The following is a 22,456-nucleotide window of genomic DNA, read 5'->3' on the forward strand; positions in this document are numbered from 1 at the left end:
CCCAGATCGAGGGCCTCCGGGGTCGCGCCCCCGCGGTCCCTGGGGTCGGAGCCAGGGGGCTCCGAGGCGGGCCTGGGCGACCGGGACTTGCGGAGCCCCGAGGCTGTGCAGGTGCGCGAACTCGAAACCGCGGGGGGACCACGGCAGTTGCCAAGAAGGTGTGCGGAAGCGTTGAATGGTGAGGCCCCTGTTGGTAAAGTCAAGGGAACAGATAGCATCAGAGATGATCGTGCTCGAGGTGGGGAAGGTCGTTCTCCTTAGACCTGCGGAAACGTGCTGTGGAGTTATTTGTAGATGTGTCTACACGGGATCCATCCCATGTGTTACCTAATGAGGAGACACAAGACGACTTCATTTCACTCCCTTAAGTGTGAAAGGTTGTAACACCGAGAGACTCCTATCGTACATGATCTTCATGGCCTCTTTCTTTCTTTTTTTTTTTTAAGATTTTATTTATTTATTTATTCCTGAGAGACACAGAGAGACAGAGAGAGGCAGACACACAGGCAGAGGCTCCCTGCAGGGACTCCGGGGTCACGCCCTGGGCCAAAGGGCAGCGCTAAACCGCTGAGCCATGCAGGTGCCCCTTCTCTTGTATTACTACCTTAACTTGGGAGAAGGGAGGACTTTGTAAGCACTTGAACAAGAAATCGCAAAAGGGAAAATAGGCTAAGTTTACCTCTATGAAGATGTAAATCCTTATTGAATTTAAAAGTCATGTAAATAAAGTTTAAAGGCATAAGAAGAAAAACATGTATGATGTACAACAAATGTATAGAGCTCCCACAAATAGGGAAAAGATCTAACACAAATAAATAGGGAAAAGAGCTAACACAGAGAAATGCAGGCTAATGATATGGACCAAGTGTTCCAAATGGAGCACTAAAAATAAGTCATAAGTGTATGAGAAAATAATCAACTCTATTGGAATAAAATGCAAAATAAAACAGTAATACGATGCCACGGTTTTGCAAACAATCTTTTAAGACATTGGGGGAAATGTAAATGTTGAGAGAGTGAGAAGGCAGGCAAGACCGTAAACTATTGCAAGTTTTCTAAAGGACAATTTGGAAAAAAAAAAAAGATTTAAAAAAGTATTAATGTTCTGGCTCTGTGACTAGTAATTCTTCTCTTGGGGTTTTACTCTAAGGAAACAGAGACAAACACAGATTTGCATAAAAGGCTATAGTGTTGAATAGTGAAACATTGGAAATGACTAAGTATCTATTAAAAGGCAATCATTAAATCAGTAAGAATGAAAAATACTACTATTGAAACATCTTACTATTGAAGACTATGGTGGGAAAAGGTATAATGTATAATCAAAGCAGGATTCTAAACAAAATATTCCAATTCAAAATTGGTTGTTAATGAAAAATACATAGAAAAAGAGTGGAAAGCAGTTTGTAACATTGTTAACAGGAACAACTTTTTCTGTAAGTGATTTGGTTAAACTGTCTTCATTTAAAAATTTTTTTCAGGAACACATAAATCACCTTTACTTACCGTTGTGTTTCTAATGATTCGCATGTAGTATGAACTAAAAAAAAAGTATGTTAAAAAATATATCTTCTTAAAAAAAGATTTTATTTTTAAGTAATCTCTACCCATGGTGGTGTTCCAACTAACAACCCTGAGATCAAGAGTCATGTAACTCTACCAACTGAGCCAGCCAGGAGTCCTGAAAAAAAAAAAAAAATGGAAATGAACATTTCTTATTCTGGCTCAAGCATGGCTTCATCACCCAACATTCCACTCCCAACACTAAATTCTATCCCATTTCAGGAAAACTGTAAAAATAGCAGAATCAATGATCATTTTATGTGAAGGTCAGAATGACCTTCCGAACACAGTTGTCAGATCCTGGCTCTGCTTTGCAGAACCTTTTATGCATTTTCATATAATTGAACTTTGTTCTTATTGATAAGTTTGCATTGTCAGGACACCTAGGTGGCTCACCAGTTGAGTGTTTGCCTTCTGCTCAGGGCGTGATCCCAGGGTCCTGGGTTGGAGCCAGGTTCTCCTTCTGCCTATGTCTCTGCCTCTCTCTGTGTCTCTCATGAATAAATAAATAAGATCTTTAAAAAATTTTTTTTGCATTGTTAAGCTTTATCCTTTTTTTTTTTTTTTTTTTTTTAAAGATTATTCATGAGAAACACAGAGAGAGAGAGAGAAAGGGGCAGAGACACAGGCAGAGGGAGAAGCTAGCTCCATGCAGGAAGCCCGACGTGGGACTCGATCCTGGGTCACCAGGATCAGGCCCTGGGCTGAAGACAGACGATAAACCGCTGAGCCACCCAGGGATCCCTCGATTCATCTTTTTTATGGGCACACATGAAACACTTTCTAAACATTTTTTTAAAAGATTTTATTTATTTATTTGAGAGAGAAAGAGTGAGTAAGAGAGAGGGAGAGAGAGATAGAAAGGGAGCAGGGGAAAGAGAAGAGGGAGAAGGAAAAGCAGACTCCCCACTGAGCAGGGAGTCCCATGCAGGGCTCAATTCCAGGACTCTAGGATCATGACCTGAGCTGAAGGCAGGAGGCAGATACTTATCGAACCAATTGAGCCACCCAGATGCCCCCCACCCCAGCTCTTTTTAAAAAGATTTTATTTATTTGAGAGAGAAAGAGCAGGGGGAGGGACTTTTTTTTTAGTTTGGACAACCAGTGAAAGCATATTTACTTTATAAATATATTTTTCAGAAGAATGAAACTGATGAAGTATATGAACTTATTCCTGGGAGTTGGCTGGTGTGGGAAGAGTAGATGTGCTGGCAAGGAGGAATGCAAGTCAACACAAGATGGAGAAGACTTTCCGGGAATAATGCACTCTGGATAATTAAAATAACTTCTGTTGCTGGCTTGTAAATCTCCTAGGCCAAAAGCGCTTATATTTTAATGGATAGCAGAATCACCTGGAGGACTAACTGAAACTGCTGGGCCCTACCCCCAGAATTCCTAATTCAATTGACTTAAAAAAAAAAAAATGAAAGTATATTTACTCTTTGATTGTTTTCTTTTCAGGATGTAATGTGGTCATTGCATCTCGTAATTTTGATCGATTAAAATCTACTGCAGAAGAACTGAGGGCCAGCCTACCCCCGACCAACAAGGCTCAGGTCACTCCCATAAAATGCAACATTCGCAAAGAAGAAGAGGTAATGTGAATATGTCTATATTGTTTGTTCATTCAATTTATTTACAGTAGTGGTTCCTATCCCTGTGGTTCAGGTGTTCCTATGGTAGCTGTCTTAGATGAGGTGGACTGGAAGCAGAGCCTGTGAAAGAGATTCTTTTGCTAATGATGTATTGAGCAAATTACCTCCAGAGGAAGAGATGGAAAGAAACAAGATAAGGAAACTAAGCAAGGATGTGGTCTCAGCGAGATTACTTTTTGTGCCTTTTGCCCTTTAAGTCATTTCTTTATTTTATTTTTTTAAAGATTTTATTTATTTAAATCTTTTAAAAAAGATTTTATTTATTTATTTATTTATTTATTTATTTATTTATTTGAAACACAGAGAGAGAGAAAGAGAGGCAGAGACACAGGCAGAGGGAGAAGCAGGCTCCAGACACAGGAGGGAAGGACTCCAGGATCACACCCTGGGCCAAAGGCAGGTGCTAAGCCACTGGGCCACCCAGAGATCCCAAGGTTTTTGTTTTTTTTTTTTTAAGTAATCAGGCATCTCTACACCCACCATGGGGCTCAAACTCACAACTCCAAGATCAAGAGTCACAGGTTCTACCAACTGAGCCAGACAGGCGCCCCTTTTCATTCATTTCTTAATGTTAATTTTAACCTGATTTCAGTACTATTCATTATTCTAGGTTTACAGGTTACAAACTCATACAGGTAGGCTTGGATTTAGGAGTGATCCCGGCTCTTGGATAAATCTTGTCATCTAAATGACCAACTTAGCTTTATGATCTGTAGATATTGTGGCATTTAGAGTTACCATTGACTACAACAGACTGCAAGTTCTTTTCCTCTCCTGGAGCAAGCTATCAGTCCAAGGAGCAAGTTAGATTATTAACCAGTTTCCTTTTAACATTTTTCTTTAGGTGAACAATTTGGTCAGATCCACCTTAGAGATTTATGGTAAAATCAATTTTTTGGTAAACAATGGAGGAGGCCAGTTCATGGCTGCTATGGAACACATTAATGCAAAGGGATGGCATGCTGTGATTGAAACCAACCTGACAGGCACCTTCTACATGTGCAAAGCAGGCAAGTATGATCAATAACCCAAAAAGTCAAGGTGTCTTTATTTAAAGATCATAGATAATCTTGAAAGAGAATTGTCAGGGGCTCAGAAACTCCATGTCATTAGCATTTACTGCCCTCATGTACTCACATACAACACAGGAATGTAACTTGTTGCATTTTTTGGGTAGTAATTTGACAGTATTTGTAAAATATGAATATGCTTTAATCTTATAATTTTATTTCTAGGACTTTATCATGAGAAAATCATTAAGAATCTGTACAAAGATATAGCTACAAAGTTGTTCTTGAAGTTAAAAAAATTCTCACACTCTGTTTTAAAGAAACGAATCTTTTTTCTTTTCTTTCTTTTTTAAGATTTTATTTATTTATTCATGAGAGACATGGAGAGAGAAGCAGAGACATAGGCAGAGGGAGAAGCAGGCTCCTCACAGGGAGCTCGATCCCAGGGGATGAGGGACTCGATCCCAGGACCCCGGGATCATGTCCTGAGCTGAAGGCAGACACTCAACTGCCGAGCCACCCAGGTTCCCCAAGAAACAAATCTTTTAAATCCATTGTAAGGGCATATTCATTAACTTCGTCAGATCTTCAGAGAGTATGCCAGAGTCCGACTAAAACTAATTAGCAGGCATGCAGCTTTTGGATTGAAAGTTGTTTCATAGGTGGTGATATCCAATTATCCAATTCCTGAAGTGGAGTAACTCAAGGGTTTTGTTACAAGCTATTGAAGACATTTTTATGATGAAAACCACAGAGGAAGTATAATTCCAACCCAGAGGGTCTTCACCCCACTACAGATTAGGCTTTATATTCTTAATATCTCTAAGTCAAAATCTTGCAGACATTGCCAGCTTTCAACTTTATCTCACTAGCAGTATAAAGTTTCCTATTGGTTGTGGCTGGCTGTTCCAGTGTCGAGACCATCACAAAAACAGGAAATTAAATAAGACAGTTTGTTTCTCCCTCACATAAGAAGTCCATAATCATTAGGGACTGATGTGTTGTGATTTGTAATGAGTATATATTTTAGTCTGTCTGCGGTTCCTCATTCATGTTCCCATGGCCCTTGGAATTTCCTGAGCAATAAGGGCGATGGGAGAATCTTTTTTTTTTTTTTTTTAAGATTTTTATTTATTCATGAGAGACAGAGAGAGAGAGAGAGAGAGAGAGGCAGAGACACAAGCAGAGGGAGAAGCAGGCCCCTGCAGGGAGCCCGATGTGGGACTCGATCCCAGGTCTCCAGGATCACGCCCTGGGCTGAAGGTGGTGCCAAACCGCTGAGCCACCTGGGCTGCCCAGTCTTTTGTTATCATTTGATCTCTTGTCATAATTCCTGAAATGACTTCAGAGCCACTTAGGCGAAATGGGTGTCTGTTATTCCTAAATCCTGTTCACCACAACTGAGTTTATGTTAATGAGGTGAAATCCCCTAAATGTTAATTTTGGAAATCCCTTAAAGATGGCAGCAGGCTGGTTGGTGGGAACCAACCTTGATTAGAGTTGGAACTTCCAGTCTCGCCTCCTGATTTCTGGCAGGAGGAGAGGGGGCTGAAGGTTGAATCAGTCACCAGTGCCAATGATTTAATCAATCAATACAGTGAATGAAGCCTCCATAAAGCCACAAAAGGGCTTTATGGTAAAGGAGAACACTTTCACGTGATATTCTGCCAGAGTCAGACTCCACAGAGACAGCGGCTTCTTTGTTCAAGACATTGCCCTGTGTATTTCATCATCTGCCTGTTGATTCATATCGCTCTGTATCCATTCTAATTAGTTGTAATGTAGTGTGTAAACTAGTTTCATGAGTTCTATGAGCCACAATGGTGAATTAATGAAATCCAAGAAAGGGTTCATGGAAACCACTGATTTATAGCCAGTTGTCCAGAAGCACAGGTAATAACATGGACTTGTGATCAGCATCTGATGACTATTTCACATATCTTGAAGAAATATTCCCATGAAAGCACTGGAGGAGTCAGGGCAAAAGTACAAAGTTCATTTCAGAGTTCTGACATATAGTGCTTTTTAACCAGAAGCCAGAAAGTCTGTGTAGAGTAATTTAAATAAACTTATTCCCTTTTCTTTTTTTTTTTAAGTAAGTTTTTAGATAATTGATATGGCACATAGTACTTTATTTATTTTAATTTCCAAACTATTCTTGGCTATTCATGACTTTTTCTTCTTCCAGATGAATTTATATTAAGGTTTTTTCCTCAAAAATCCTGGTGGGGAATTTGATTGGATTGTGTTCAACCTATCAACAATTTGAAAAAAGTTAATGTGTTGAAATACCATCTCTCCATCATGGCACATCTTTCTATTAATGGATTCTTATTTTATAATTTTTGGCAAAGGTTTATGTTTGCATCACATTTAAATCTCTTTTTATTTTATTTTTTTAAGTAGGCTTCATGCTGTGCATAGAGCCCAACACAGGTCTTGGACTCATGATCCTGAGCTCATTGACCCAAGCCAAAAATCAAGGGTCAGATGCTTAACCCACTGAATCACCCAGGTGCCTCTCTTGTATTTTTTTTTTTTAAGGTTACATCAGATATTTTTGATAACTTCTGCACTTTTGAGTGGGCTTTTTTTTTTTTTTTTAATTATTTATTCATGAGAAACACAGAGAGGCGGAGACACAGGCAGATGGAGAAGCCGGCTCCCTGTGGGGAGCTCGATGAGGGACTTGATCCCAGGACCCCAGGGTCACAACCTGAACTGAAGGCAGACACTCAACTACTGAGCCACCTAGGTGCCCCTTGAATGGGCTTTTTCCCCCAATTATTTTTCAACTGGATTACTGTTGGTTTCTGGAAGAATTATTTTCTCAAGTTGGTCTTGTAGCTATGTCTAGTAATTTGTGGTTTTATCTAATAGTTTTTAAAATTAGTCTTTTGAGTGTTTGGACAACACAACCATGTTGTCCAAAAATAAATGCTGTGTTTCATTGTCAAAGATACAGTCAATTGTAAAGTGCACGATCATTTTATATAACCCTAAGAAAGTACAGTATATCCCTAAGAACGTACATTTGAATCTTAAGAAGCCACCAACTATGAGATATATCCCCGTTTCAACAATGTGAAGATAATAAGAATTCTCATAGAGTTCAGAAATACTATACTTTATGTCTTCTTTTCTAGTGGCTTTACCTCCTTTTTTTTGGTCATATATTATGTATTGGTAAGAATTCACTGGAAAGGAATAAGTAATAATAGGAAAGCATTCTTATTTTTGCCCAAGCCTTTAATAGGAATGGGTCTTACATTGTTCTCTGGCCTTTATATTCTAAAAATTAGATTTCTGTTGAAGTGAGTCTTGAGGGTACATATCTGGCATTGCCTTGATTTGTATGAATAGAGTTGATGACTAAATATCAAGTATCCTATTTGAAAAAGGATAAAATACTTAAAGAATGAGGGATGCCTGGGTAACTCAGTCAGTTAAGCATCCGACTCTCGATTTCAGCTCAGGTCATGAGCTCAGGGTCGTGACATCGAGTCTTGTGTGGGTGTGGGGCTCTGTGCTGGGCATGGAGCCTGCTTAAGATTCTCTCTCTCCCCCTCTCCCTCCCACTCCCACTCTCTCTCCCCAAAGAAAAAGAAAAGAAAAGAAAATACCTAAAGAATTAAGTTAACAGAAGGATAAGACCCATATCTGAACTACAAGACATTGCTGACAGAAATGAAAGATTGAAATGAATAGAAACACGTTTGATATTTATGAATTGGAAGGCTTGATATGGTTTAGATGGTAGTTCTTTCCAAATTGATCTGTAGGTTCAGTGTAGTTCCTATTACTTTTGCAGAAATTGACAAGCAGATCCCAAATATATGTGCAAGTGCAATGGACTCACAATAGCCAAAACAGTTTTGCAAAAGAGGAAAGTTGGAGGACTTAATACTTCTTGACTTCAAGACAGTATGGTACTGTATAGTATGGGTAGATGTATAGATCATTGGCACAAATTTGTCAGTCCAGAAATAAAAGTCAAACTCTTTTATTTATGATTTTTGCCAAAGGGACCAGGCCAATTCTATGGGGAAATGATAGTGTTTTCAGCAGATGGTTCTGGGACATTGGCTGTCCACATGCAAAAAGACCCTTACCTCACACCATAAATAAAAGTTAGCCAAAAATACAAAATGGACCATGGACCTAAATGCAAAAAGTAAAATTGTATAATTTTTGGAAGCAAACAAAGGACAAAATCTTTACGACCTTGTCTCAGGCAAAGAGTCCTGAGATACACCACAAAATACCAGAGTAAAACAAATTGATAAATTGGACTTAATCAATCAATATTAAATATGTTTGTGCTTCAAAAGACAACATTAAGAAAATGAAAAGATAAGCCATAGACTGGGAGAAAAGATTCCCAAATCACATATCTGATAAAGGACTCAAATCCAGAGTATAAAAAGAACTTTTATAATTCAATATTAAGAAAACAAATCAATTAAGAAATGGGCAAAAGATTTGGATTTTTTTTAAATTTTATTTATTCATGAGAGACAGAGAGAGAGAAAGAGAGAGAGAGAGAGGCAGAGACATAGGCAGTGAGAGGAGAAGCAGGCTTCATGCAGGGAGCCTGATGTGGGACTTGATCCCAGGACCACAAGATCATGCCCTGAGCCAAAGGTAGACGCTCAACCGCTGAGCCACCCAGGGGTCCCTGAATAGATATTTTACCAAAGAATATATATGAATGGCTAATAAGTACATCAGAAGATTCTCAACACTGTTAGTCATGAGGGAAATGCAAATCAAAACCTCAGTGGGGGGTGCCTGGATGGCTCAGTCAGTTAAGTGTCTACCTCTAGCTCAGGTCATGATCCCTGGGTCTTGGGATTGAGCCCGGTGTAGGGCTCCCTGCTCAGCAGGGAGCGTGCTTCTCCCTCTCCCTGTACCCCTCTTGCTCTTGCACACATGGCTCTCTCTCTCTCTCAAATAAAATCTTTTAAGAAAAAGTCTCAGTGAAATATCACTTCAAGCCATTAAAGTGACTATAATCAAGAAGTCAGAAATAATAGTATGGAGAACCTGGAACCTTCTTGCATTTCTGGTAGGAATAGAAAATAGTAGAAACACCAAAAAATAGTTCAGCAGTTTCTTAAAAGTCAAACATACAGTTACCATATGTCCTAGCGGTTCCACCCTTAAGTGTCTACCAAAGAGCAATAAAAACATGTCCTCTCAAAGATTTATATTCATAATCACCCAACAGTGGAAACCAAATGTTCATCAGCTGAGGAGTGGATAAATGAAATATGGCATATGTATTCACTGGAATACTATTTACAATAAAAAGTTAACTATGGATACATGTTACCACATGGATGAACTTCACAAACATTATTCTTTTTTAAAAATTTTTCACAAACATTAATTGAAAGAAACCAGACACAGAAGACCACATATTGTGTGATTTCATTTATATGAAATGTCCAGAAAAGCCAAATTTATGTAAACAGAAGGTATATGAAGGTTTGCTTAGGGATGGCTTGGGCTGCAGATAGACACAAAGGAACTTTTTGGGGGTGATGGAAATGTTCTAAAACTGGATTGTAATGGTGGTTGCATGACTCTATTAAAAGTTATTAAATTATACACATAAAATGAATGAATTTTGTGATATGTAAATTATTTTCAATCGGGCTTTTTATAAAAAAAAAGGAAATGTAGGGGCACCTGGGTGGCTCAGTGGTTGAGTGTCTGTCTTTGGCCCAGGGCGTGATCCTGAGGTCCTGGGTAAGTCCTGCTTTGGGCTCCCAGCCTGGAGCCTGCTTTTCCCTCTGCCTGTGTCTCTGCCTCTCTCTCTCTCTCTCTCTCTCTCTCTCTCTCTCCCCCTCATGAATAAATAAATAAAATCCTTTTTTTTAAAGGAAATTTAAATTAAAAATACTAAAATAACAAGCAATGTGCTGGGATAGTGGATGAGAAAAGAATCAGGACACTATTTCATGTGATTGTCATTGTTCTGTTTCCTGCAGTTTACAATTCCTGGATGAAAGAGCATGGAGGATCTATTGTCAATATTATTATCCTTACTAGAAATGGATATCCAGGATTTACGTAAGCATACTTAATGTATATTTATTTTTTCCTATGTCTTTGGGTTTTGTCCTGTGAATGAGGAGGAGGAGAGTGGAGAAAATTTCTTAAGTCACAATCCTTAATTCTTTAATGAGTTTTGATCTTAATACTTAGCATTGCCCTTTATTTGAACTTTAAAAATATACTTCCAAGGTATTCCCATCCTTATTAGACTTCCCAGGTTTACCATGAAAAGAAAATCAGGACACCCCATTAAATTTTTTATTTTAAGTCTGCCCCAAATATTACATGGGGCATACTTATGTTAAAATTTTTTTTTAATTTTCATTTGAAATTAAAATTTAATGGAATGTCCTATATTTTATCCAGTAATCCTAATCCAGATGTCACTAAACTGGTCATCATTGCCTGGAGATATCTTTTTTGTTAATGTGTGGAAATGAAACTAATTTAGATTGATTTAGATTTGAATACTGTGAATATACCTATTCAGTTTTAGACAAAACTGCTAAATTGTTACTCCATAATGGAATTTGACATATTTGCCTCTTATTCTGATGTGGAATTTGGAAATGGATTAAAAAAGAAAAAAAAAAGTCAATCAGTGAACTAATTAGCCTAGTGGCTCAGTCGATTCTTTCATAATAACCTAAAAGGGCATCCACCTAGACCACAGAGAAAAACAGTGTGCCAGGAAGCTACTTGAAAACCACACGTTTAGTAGTTAAAAAGTCTGGTTTACAAATAAATCGTTTTGCTGATTTCTTTCATATCTTTAGTAAATTCTGATTCCTTCCATTTTTTTAATTAAGGATTTTTTTTATTTTCCAACATAGAATATTTCTTTTTATGAAATAGGCCTATTTTAGTATTATAAAATCAAAGCATGCTAGTTTTTATATATATATAAAACTGTGTAAGATACAAAGTTGAATACTCTACCTTCTTATCCCAGAAATAACTTGTGTAACCAAGTAAGACAGTGACCTGAATTTCTTTATTAGTAGTGTATAATCCATGATCTACAGGGTGATGAATATTCTGTTTGCCATCATGATTTTTGCAACCATTGTTGATTCTTACCTGAATCACTTACATTAGGGGTGAGAAAATGTTGATTTTTCTGATGTCATGATTATTTCTATATTTATTAGCTGATATTCTTTCATAAAAGAGACTTTTCTGCAACAGCCCTTCTCCCTTTCTCTCTGTATTTATTATTATCATTATTATTATTATTAAATTTTTTGGTATACCATTATTACAGGTCTACGGATTTCTTTTCAAATTTTTCTTTTCAAATGGCATGTAAGATCTCAAACTTAATAGAAATCTTGTATTGTTTCTACATTTTGCATTACGAGTAATTCTGCAGTGAATAACACTGTACATATTTGTTTCATATTGGTGGAGTTATATCTTCAGGGTACATCCTGGAAGTTGGATTGCTGGGTGCAGGTGAAAGATAAATGCATACTTTTAGGTATTTCCAAATTTCTTTCCATCTTGCTCCCCCACCAGCACAGTATGAGTGTGTGTGTTCCCCACAGCCTGACCCAAAGTGTGTGTCATCAACTTCTAGACAACTCTGATGGGCAAGAAATGGGATTCTCATGGAGCATCTTTTGATTTGTTGAAAAGCTATCTGGATGTCTTCTGTATGTGTTTGAATCGTATTGCTGTCCTGGCATATTTTTCTTAATGTTATCTGAGGCTGGTCTTATTTTCCATTACATTGACACAGGGGAGTTTAGCCTGCTGTTGATCTTTTGGGTCATTGTCAATAATTACAAGGGCAAAAGATAAGCCAAAAAAAAAGCAACTCACATCTCCCATGGACAGAGAGTGTGTAAACCAAACGCCCATCACTCGGCGCATGACTAAGCTCTGTAGTATGTCTACATAACAGACTACACTTGGCAGTAAGAGGGAATGAGCTATTAACTCATGCAACAACCTAGATGGATCTCAAAATAATTATTCTGAGTGAAAGAAGCCAGATGAAAAAGAGCGTATACTGTATGGTTTTATGTGTTTAAGTTGTAGAAGCGTTGAAAACATTCGTTAGTGCTATATTCACTGAGAGTTGTACATCCCTCTCCCTCCTATTTATAAATTAGAGGAAGAAAATGAAGCAGTGTGACAGACTTCAAGACAGTTTATCACTTATAATATGTTCCCACACAGATTGTAAGAGGTTTTAAATCATATCTGATACAGAAATAAGACCTTCATACTTCAGAAAATTGGTCATTGAAAGAATGGATGTGAGACCTGTCGTGGAAATGGTAACATATAATCTCACTCAACTCATAGTTCAAATAAATGTCAGTCCCTCTGGGCTTTTCCTTTAGAAGAAGAGTGACTGGGCCAGCAGCACTTCATGTGACATGTCACTGCCAAGCTGAATTTGTCCTGATAGGGACCACTCTCCCTTCCTGGAAAGGGAGTCTTTACAAAACCCCCATGGTCCATTCAGGCTTCTCATCCACCTGGACCTCCCAGGGATGCCACCAGTATCAAGTCCTTCAGAACACAGTACTGGATCAGCTGTAAGTCTCTCTGGATTTGAATGAACTCTTCACTTTTTTCTTCACAAATGTCATAGGTTTTTGTTGTTGTTGTTTTGTTCTTTGGGTTTTTTGGTTTTGCTTGTTTGTTTGTTTGTTTGTTTTATCCCCAGAGATAAGTAGATTAGGATGTGCTGTTTTGGGATCCAGAGTAACTTCTTCGAGTTCTCAGTATAACTCTGCAGAACTGAATACCATGGAGGAAGGCTGCATCCTTCTTTCCTTAACTGGAACGGGTATAGAGTGGGGGGCCTCAGGTTTTCACACCTGTTGCACATGCTTTTGACATCATCAGTCATTTCACTTCCGACATCACCCCCTTCTCTGCTACCTTCTCTAGTAGATCTTTGAGTATGGAAACATAGTCTGAAAATACTGTTATGTTTGTGTTCAGTTTCTACTGAGTGCCTTTTCTTCATCTGTGAAGCTTGCGAACACTGTGTAGGGGAAGAAAAGGAATTACCCCTCTACCATTCTGAGTTCTTATTGAGACCCCTGTAATAAAAAACAAATTAACAAGACAAAAACAACTTTGATCATACACACACACACACGCACACACACATCATGTATCTGTGATGGGAGATACCCAGGGGAAAACAAGTAGCCTCCCTGAGTAGCTTGGACTACAGACTGAACCATTATCTTAGAAGGAAAGGGAATGGGAAATGGGGGCCTTGTAGAGAAAAAGAAAGTAATTTTTAAGAAAGATGCCTGGGCCCTTGGAAGAATAGATGGGAAGTCTGGTAATTTGTGACAGACTGTGTGTGGGTGTGGAGTCAACTGCTAGTCTTTATACCTGTGACCACAGACCATCTTCCCTGGTTGATGAAACTCTTGGGGAGGGGATTTATGGCAACTAAGTTGCTTTTGAAGGAACCCAGTCTATCTTTAGGCAGATAAGGGGAGTTCAGAGAAAGTGTCTCCCTGCATTTGCTGTTTTTCAAATGCCTACAGTCAACATAATTGATCAAAGCAGCATATTTTGAGTGGCATGTCCTGAGCTCCTGTCATATTTTGGAGAGGCTTATTCTGTTGCCCTTCAACTGCCTCTTGCTCATGTGCTACAAACTAATTCAGATGCTGAAATTCAATAATTCCAGTCTCTGGTTTTCCAGCTCTGTCTCTCAGTTCTAGTGGCTTTCTCTCTTGGGCAGCTACCAGTTTCGGAACATCTGCCACTTGCTTCTTCAGCCTCATGTGACTGTTTAGCCTTTTCCTATGATGAGAGGCAGGACTTCATGTGGTGGCCCTGGTGATCAGGGGCCTGAGTGCAAGGGGACAAACGACTCTAGGTCTTCCTCCCAGAAAAGGGTCAGGACTTGATTGTACTTCTACATAAGCATGTCTGGTCCTGCCCCTGCCTCTTGCTCCTGGTATTATGGAGAAGCCTGGCAATTTCAATTATTCTTCCCAGCTGAGTGTTGGTTAGGGCCCCTCTTAGTATTGGTGGCGGTAGGCAGGGCAAGGGAGCATATCCTGTAGATTGACCCAGGACTGCTTAATGGCAATAGCAACAGAAGTTGTGGCCACATCTGATGGTGGTGGGATTGCTTGGAGAATTCTGACAAAGTAATTGGCTTCTGCCTGGAGTCCCACGAGGATTGTTGCAGCCAACACTGGGACAGTGATGGGTTTCTTCAGGAAGGTTGGGCTCTCTAAGTCTTCTCTAGTGAGAAGTGGATACACCCCCAGATCTCGCATACTTGCTTCTAAGGACCTCGTAATAAGTTCTAAGCCACAGTGTATCTGTACCTCATGCATAAGACCCCATAGAGATGAAAATTTAAATATTTTGAACTTCCTATCTGGAAGTATGTTAAAATTTAATTAAATGTTAGGGTGTCTAGAAATTCTATCAATACTGTTTTTAGCCTCATATATAAATTTATCCCTATCGTCTAAATAAATCATTTTAAAAATAACCACACTTGTAACCCTCAAGATTACCAATTTGATAGTTTCTCTACATCATAAAAAGGTTTTCGGAATATTTCTTATGGTCATGGTAATTTGGAGGATCTTATGTGTGCCTGTAATGTAAGATTTGTTCAACTGTCAGATAGCTGTGTTTTGGCTTTAGCATCGAAGCGTCCACTTCTTTCCCATTGTTCAAGAGTCCAAAAGACAGACTCAACAAGAATATATTGGTGGGGCTCTGGTAGGTCACTGACAAACCTGTTCATTTAGTTAACGAGAAAAACATTTGATGGAAGCCAATTGTAATTTTATGTTTTGTCTTTTAAGGCATAGTGGAGCTGCCAGAGCAGGGGTTTACAACCTCACCAAATCCTTAGCTGTGGAATGGGCCAGCAGTGGAATAAGGATCAACTGTGTTGCCCCTGTAGGTAAACTTCCATACAAAAGCCGTTGACAAATTGTGCTCTTCTGAGGATTCCCTTTGTGTTGTCAATGGAGGTATTTGTTAATACACGTGTATAATAGAAAAGATTGGCTTTTAAAAATAGATAAAATTAGGGCAGCCCCGGTGGCGCAGTGGTTTGGCGCCGCCTGCAGCCCGGGGCGTGAACCTGGAGATCCCTGCAGGGAGCCTGCTTCTCCCTCTGCCTGTGTCTCTGCCTCTCTCTCTGTCTCTCTCTCTCTGTTGCTCATGAATAAATAAATAAAATCTTTAAAAAAATTAAAAAAATAGATAAAATTGGAAAGAGGTATTCTGTGATTTCTGTGATTTACAACCAGACTGTCAAGTTTACATTTAGCCGATGATTCTTTTTTTTTTTTTTTTTTTTAGTATATGTGCTGCTGAAGTGAGCACTAAGCCAATGATTCTAGATCTTGTCAATATATTAGAATTATCTATGAAATGCTTAAAAAATATTGATATGTAAGCCTGACTCCAAACTATGGAATCTAGGCATTGGTATTTTTATTTTTTAGTATTTTTTATTTTTTTAAAAGATTATTTATTTATTTATTTATTCATTCATTCATTCATTCATGAGAGACACACAGAGAGAGGCAGAGACACAGGCAGAGAAAGAAGCAGGTTCCTTGCAAGGAGCCTGATGTGGGACTTGATCCCGGAACCCCAGGATCATGCCCAGAGCCAAAGGCAGACACTCAACCGCTGAGGCACCCAGGTGTCCCTAGGCATTGGTATTTTTAAAAGCCACCTAGGAAATTTAAATGTACAGTGAAGATTGAGAACCACTGTTTTAAAGAACGAATTTTGCCAGATTATTTTGTTATTTCTCAGTATATCCTTAGTGCTTCATTAGGAGAGAGAGAAAAAAACCAAAGTCTAGTTCAAGTTAAAGATCGATTAGAAGTCAAGAGAAAATGTCTCGGCGACATACTGTAAATTGTAGAGGAAAAAATCGTAATACGTTCAAATCATGATATGTTCAATTTCATTTTTTGTGAGACAACATATAGCTTAAGCCTCCTTGGGTATTGCATATTGGCCATGTACTCCAGGAGAAAGGTCACGTGAAACATCTCATTCATCCTGCAAAACTCAGCTCGTATCCACTTCTCTGTGATGTTTTTTGGTTATTGCTAAGATAGTAATCATCCCTGTATCTGAAACTATAATAACATCTGTGGGTATTATCTACAGGTCTCTCTATATAGTATCTGCAGATATTGTTACCCATGCTACTCGGTGAGAACTAAGCAAGTCACTGGAGAAATCTCATCTCTAACAGATTGCAGACTTGCCACCAGAAACTTCATTTCCCTTCAGTACCTCACAGCTGACCTGACCTTACCCACACTACACTCATGTATTTCTAGGAAAAAAAAATCATTACAGTTCCATTCTTTGTGTTGATATCTTGGAATACTGGCCCCCAAAAGTGCATTTCTTGAAAACGTTTAATGGTATGTTAGTGTTACTAAAATCACATTTGTTCTCTAGAGGCATTTTGTCTAAACCTTAATATTTCTAGAAGATTTCACCCTCTTTATTTTATTTTATTTTGAGGGGTGGGAGGGGCAGAGGGAGAAGAAGGGATGGGGAAAGACCGAGGGAGAGGGACAAGCAGACTCCCTGCTGAGTGTAGACCCTTATGTGGGGCTCAATCTCACCCCCTGAGATCATGACCTGAGCTGAAATCAAAAGTCAGATGCTTAACTGACTGAACCACCTGGGCACCCCTCATACTCTTTAAATAGAAGGTTCCAAATTGTTTGATTGGAAACCAGTATATTACCCATTATCATTTGGAATAATTCATGCCACCAAATTCTCCCATCTTCCTTTCATTCCTTTTGTTCACTCTCTTCCTCCCCATAACCTCTGCTGTACTTATGAGTCAGTAACAAATAGCTTTATCATGTGTTACACAGTTGTGAGTAATTTTCTTGACTTTATAAACCCTAGAAAACTAGTAAAAGCTAAATAAAAGAATTCCCCCAAAATTAAAATTTTAATTCCTCTATATTGGATTCAGATGTTTTCTCTGTGATTTCACCATAGTGAAAAACCCATGAAAACATTGACTTTTCTAAGTCTCCCATAACAACAGCCCAGGCTTCTATTATAAAACAGAGAAGCCTGGTGGAAGATAGAATACTTCCCTATCTCCCTATCCCCAGAGAAGTGCCTCTCTGATCTATTCATTTAATTATGTTTTTAGAAAACCTGTCTTTTCAGGAAAAATCTAGGGCTTGGCTGGTCATTAAGGGAGAGGAAGTCACAAAATGAGTTCATCAGATATTCCATTTATAATTATGGTTAATGGTACTTCGATGATACTGAGAAAAATTAATATTAGAAATGTTGATTTTTCTATTAAACTTAAGCCACTTACTTTCTGGCATTGGTCAATGACCTCCTTGATGTCTTTGTGACTTTAAAATTTAGTTTTATGGGGGCACCACCTGGGTGGCTCAGTGGTTGAGCATCCACCTTAGGCTCAGGTCGTGATCCTGGGGTCCTGGGATCAAGTTCCACATTGTGCTCCCTGGGGGGAGACTGCTTATCCCTCTGCCTGTGTCTCTTCCTCTATCTCTGTGTCTCTTATGAATAAATAAAATCTTAAAAAAATAAAATTTAGTTTTATGTACTTTATTCTGTTCTTGTTTTATTCTCAAACATAGGGAACCATTTATTCCCCGAGTGCTGTTGACAACTATGGTCCTTTGGCAGAAAACATGTTTGCAGGGTACTTTGAGAAAATCCCAGCTAAGCGAATTGGAGTGCCTGAGGAGGTAATGTATATTTCTAACATCGATTCCAATTGCTTTCTTTTATACTTTGGAAAATTGTAACACTTGGTGTCCTTTTCACACAGTCTGGTTGGCTGATGGAGATGAGTGCTCCCATTGCCACCAGCCCATTTTCCCTGCACTTTCTAGCTCTGTGACTTGCACACTCACGGCAGTCTTTATCCGGGATTGACTGCAGTGTGAATCAAGAACAGCATGGTTTTATTGTTTCATTGCACTTTTCAGTAGTGTTATTTAATCACATGGCCTTTGTTGGTACACAGGACCCTAAACCAAATCAGGTGATTATGGCTAGGGTGGAATTCCATACTCGATTTCTGTAAGGTGGCCAGATTTAAGTATGTAGAAATCAGAAGTTTTCTTAAAGGCCAGCAATATTAGTCTTAAAATACAATGAAAAAAAAGCTATCTTTTCTACAACAATAATAAAAATGGAAATACTTGACATAAGCTTAGCTCTCACTGACATGAAATTTATTCCTGAAGAACAGGAAAACAAGAATACATAGAGAGACATGTCATATTCCTCAATGGAGAGAATCAATTTTATTAAAATTAAGTTTCCCTTTGGTGATGGAGGGTAGCTACTCTTGTGCTGAGGGTAGCATCACAGAGTTGTGAAAAACTATGTTGTACACCTGAAACTAACGTAACATCGTGTGTCAACTGTGCTTCAATTAAAAAATAATAAAAAATAAAAATAAATAAAATCAAGTTTCTCTAAATTAATGCACACATTTAATATTGTACTGGAATTAAACACACAGATTCTAAAGTTGGTCTAGAAAAATATTAATGCAAAAACACCAAAAAAATGTTTTGAAAAAGAATAATGGGGGGATTTGACCTTTGCAATATTAGAACATATTATAATGCTGTACTTATTTAGGATATCTGGTGCTGGCACTAGAATAGATTTTAGTGGAAGAGAATGCACTCCTATATCAGTACCATGTATATATGAGGAGTTTATACAGCAAAAGTAGCATTTCAAATCTGTGAAGATAGGATAGCATAAGACTTACGGCAATTGGCTGTTTAATTAGAAATAAATTAGGCCTCCTATCTCATATCACATACAAAACAATTTTCAAATATATTAACATGCTAAATGTAAAAGCAAAACCATAAAACTCTTAAAATGTTTTCTAATTTCTAAATGAGCTTTCATTGTTATTTTGATATATTTCTTTCCATAAATTTGCTATGCATACCCCAAAATACCTGTGTTTATTGACTTTGTTACAAAATGGGATTCTACTGTATGTACTTTTCTGCAACTTGCTACGGATATACCATGTTATGTTTAATTAGACTCCATTGTTGCACATTTAGATTCCATATTTTCAATATTGTAGTATATCTGCAGTGAACATCCTTGAACACAGATATGCACTCTTGTGTGAGGGGTAACTTCTAGAATTCCTGAAGTAAAATAGTTCTGCAAAATACGTTTTTAGAAGATATAGTTAAATCAGACATTTGATGGGCCATTTTAAGCAAGATGCTTAGATTTCTATTCTGAAAACCGAGAGGGGTTTTAAAGGATTTTAATCAAGGGGATGATATGATCAAATTTTTATTTTGGACAGAACACTCCTTTTGTTTACATGAACTATATTGTCTCTACTGTATAGAAATCAAAACTGAGAAGTAAATATTTATCTGTTCATTTAAGATAATAGTAATAAAGGCATTACATGTTAAAATAAATATTTTTTATTTTTTTAATTTTAAAAAATACTTTATTCATTTATTCATGAGAGACACAGAGATAGAGGTAGACACATAGGCAGAGGGAAAAGCAGGCTCCCCATGGGGAGGCTGATGTGGGACTGTCCAAGTGAGCCAAAGGCAGACAGTCAACCACTGAATCACCCAGGCAGCCCCTGTTTTTTTATTTTTTAAGATTTATTTATTTAAAAATTTTTTTGAATATTTTATTTATTCATGAGAGACACAGAGAGAGAGCCAGAGACACAGGCAGAGAGAGAAGCAGGCTCCATGCAGGGAGCCCAATGTAGGACTTGATCCCAGGACCCCAGGATCACACCCTGGGCTGAACGCAGACACTCAACTGCTGAGCCACATGGGCATCCCTAAATTTTTTTTAAAGAATAAATATTTTTAATTAAAAATGGCTGTATTTTGAAAAGCAAAAGAAAGCCATTTTTTTTTGCATTTGCTTTACACTTTTTAAGTCACTTTAATGTATGGCTTAACAGAATACAACTGGACTCGCACATCTGAGTCTGCATTCCATATATTGCTATATGTTGTTCTGTTTAAAGCATATGAAGAAAATCCAGCTTCATGTACATGTACAATTGGAAAAGGGAGGAGTGTTTTAGCAATCTTTTTAGATGATTGTGGATATTCTTTGATGTTTGACAAGTGGCTGTTTCTTTCTTTTTTTTTTTTTATGTGTGTTTTGTTATTTTTTTTTTTAATTTTTATTTATTTATGATAGTCACACACAGAGAGAGAGGCAGAGACACAGGCAGAGGGAGAAGCAGGCTCCATGCACCAGGAGCCCGACGTGGGATTCGATCCCGGGTCTCCAGGATTGCGCCCTGGGCCAAAGGCAGGCGCCAAACCGCTGCGCCACCCAGGGATCCCAAGTGGCTGTTTCTTAAAGATAAGGTTGCAATGTAGGGGGATATCAAACCATGTCAGTGAACCTTTTGTAATCAGTTACATTAAAATCCATTGGGCTTTCTTTGCACTTTGATTAGATCTCTCACCCACAGATGATTTTGTGACATCAGTTATTGCTCTTTTTTTGGGAAACACTGGTCCACCAAGTTATGGAAATCTTCTAGATGTTGACACACAATCCATTATATAATATCAAAAGATCACACGTGGGAGGAGTCCAAGATGGCAGAGGAGTTCATTTTGTCTGGTCCCAGGAATTCAGCTAGATAACTATCAAATCGTCCTGAACACCTGTGAACTCAGCTGGAGATCTAAAAGAGAACTGCTGCAGTTCTACAAATAGAAAAGCAACCGGTTTCTACAAGAATGACAAAATGGGCTGAGTGAAGTAAGTCAATCGGAGAAGGACAAACATTATATGTTCTCATTCATTTGGGGAATATAAATAATAGTGAAAGGGAATATAAGGGAAGGGAGAAGAAATGTGTGGGAAATATCGGAAAGGGAGACAGAACGTAAAGACTGCTAACTCTGGGAAACGAACTAGGGGTGGTAGAAGGGGAGGAGGGCGGGGGGTGGGAGTGAATGGGTGACGGGCACTGGGGGTTATTCTGTATGTTAGTAAATTGAACACCAATAAAAAATAAATTAAAAAAAAAAGAATGACAAAATGGAAAAACTCACCTAAAAAAAGAGAACAAGAGGGAGTACTGACTGCCAGGGACCTAATCAACATAGATATAAGTAGGATGTCAGAGTTAGAGTTCAGAATAATCGTCATAAAGATACTACGTGGGGATGCCTGGATGGCTCAGTGGTTGAGCATCTGCCTTTGGCTCAGGGCATGATCCCGGGGTCTGGGATTTGAGTCTTGCATCAGGCTCCCTCTGGGGAGCCTGCTTCTCCCTATGCCCGTGTCTCTGCCTCTCTTTGTGTGTCTCTCATAAACAAATAAATAAAATCTTAAAAAAAATTATATCTGTGCTTGAAAAAAGCATAGAAGGCACTAGAGAATCCCTTTATGGAGAAATAAAAGAATTAAAATCTAATCAAGTCAAAATCAAAAAGGCTATTAATGAGATGCAATAAGTGGAGGCTCTAACTGCTAGGATAAATAAGAAGAAAGAATTCGATATAGAAGATACCATGAACTAGTGATATCGAATGATAGAGAATAAAGTAGCTGAGAAAAAGATAAACAACCACTGGATCACAAAGGGAGAATTCAAGAGATAAGTGATACCGTAAAGCAAAATAATATTAGAATAATTGAGATCTCAGAGGAAGAGGAAAGAAAAAGAGAGGCAGAAGGTATATTTGAGCAAATTATAGCTGAGAATTTCCCTAATCTGGGGAAGGAAACAGGCATTCAAGTCCAGGAGGCACAGAGAACCTCCCTCAAAATCAATAAAAATAGGTCAGCACCTTGACCTATAGTAGTGAATCTTGCAAATCTCAGCGACAAAGAGAAAATCCTGAAAGCCCCTTGCAACAAGAGGCCCATAACCTACAAGGGTAGAAACATAAGGCTGGCAGCAGCCTTATGTATATGAATTTAGTGACATTGTATTACCTGCAAGGTCACTATTTCTGTGTATTGTCTCTGTTCCTTTCTGGTCTATATTACTTTTGGGCTCTCTCTTTGTTTAAAGGATCCTCTTTAATATTTCTAGCAGGGCTGGTTCAGTAACCACAAATTCTTTTAGTTTCTGTTTCTCCTGGAACTCTTTATCTCTCCTATTTTGAA

The 22,456-nt window shown here is 38.3% G+C and overlaps 1 protein-coding gene across 3 annotated transcripts in view; it reads left to right on the plus strand.

The window, feature by feature from the left end:
• Positions 1-22,456, plus strand: part of PECR (peroxisomal trans-2-enoyl-CoA reductase) — a 29,901-nt gene that overhangs the window by 237 nt on the left and 7,208 nt on the right. The window contains exons 2-7 of one of the 3 annotated variants that reach the window (XR_012025161.1): positions 3,025-3,158; positions 4,063-4,228; positions 10,225-10,306; positions 15,106-15,202; positions 17,923-18,033; positions 20,522-21,097. Coding sequence is in view for 2 of the 3 variants with exons in the window: in XM_072813573.1 (XP_072669674.1) it covers positions 3,025-3,158; positions 4,063-4,228; positions 10,225-10,306; positions 15,106-15,202; positions 17,923-18,033; positions 18,117-18,188 (662 nt within the window). In the remaining variant the exon portion in view is untranslated. Of the gene's footprint in view, positions 1-3,024; positions 3,159-4,062; positions 4,229-10,224; positions 10,307-15,105; positions 15,203-17,922; positions 18,034-18,116; positions 19,765-20,521; positions 21,098-22,456 lie in introns of those variants that run through there. The other 2 variants (XM_072813573.1, XM_072813572.1) reach the window with 2 other exon arrangements.

Source organism: Canis lupus, chromosome 36 (genome assembly GCF_048164855.1).
Source record: "Canis lupus baileyi chromosome 36, mCanLup2.hap1, whole genome shotgun sequence".
NCBI lineage: Eukaryota > Metazoa > Chordata > Mammalia > Carnivora > Canidae > Canis > Canis lupus.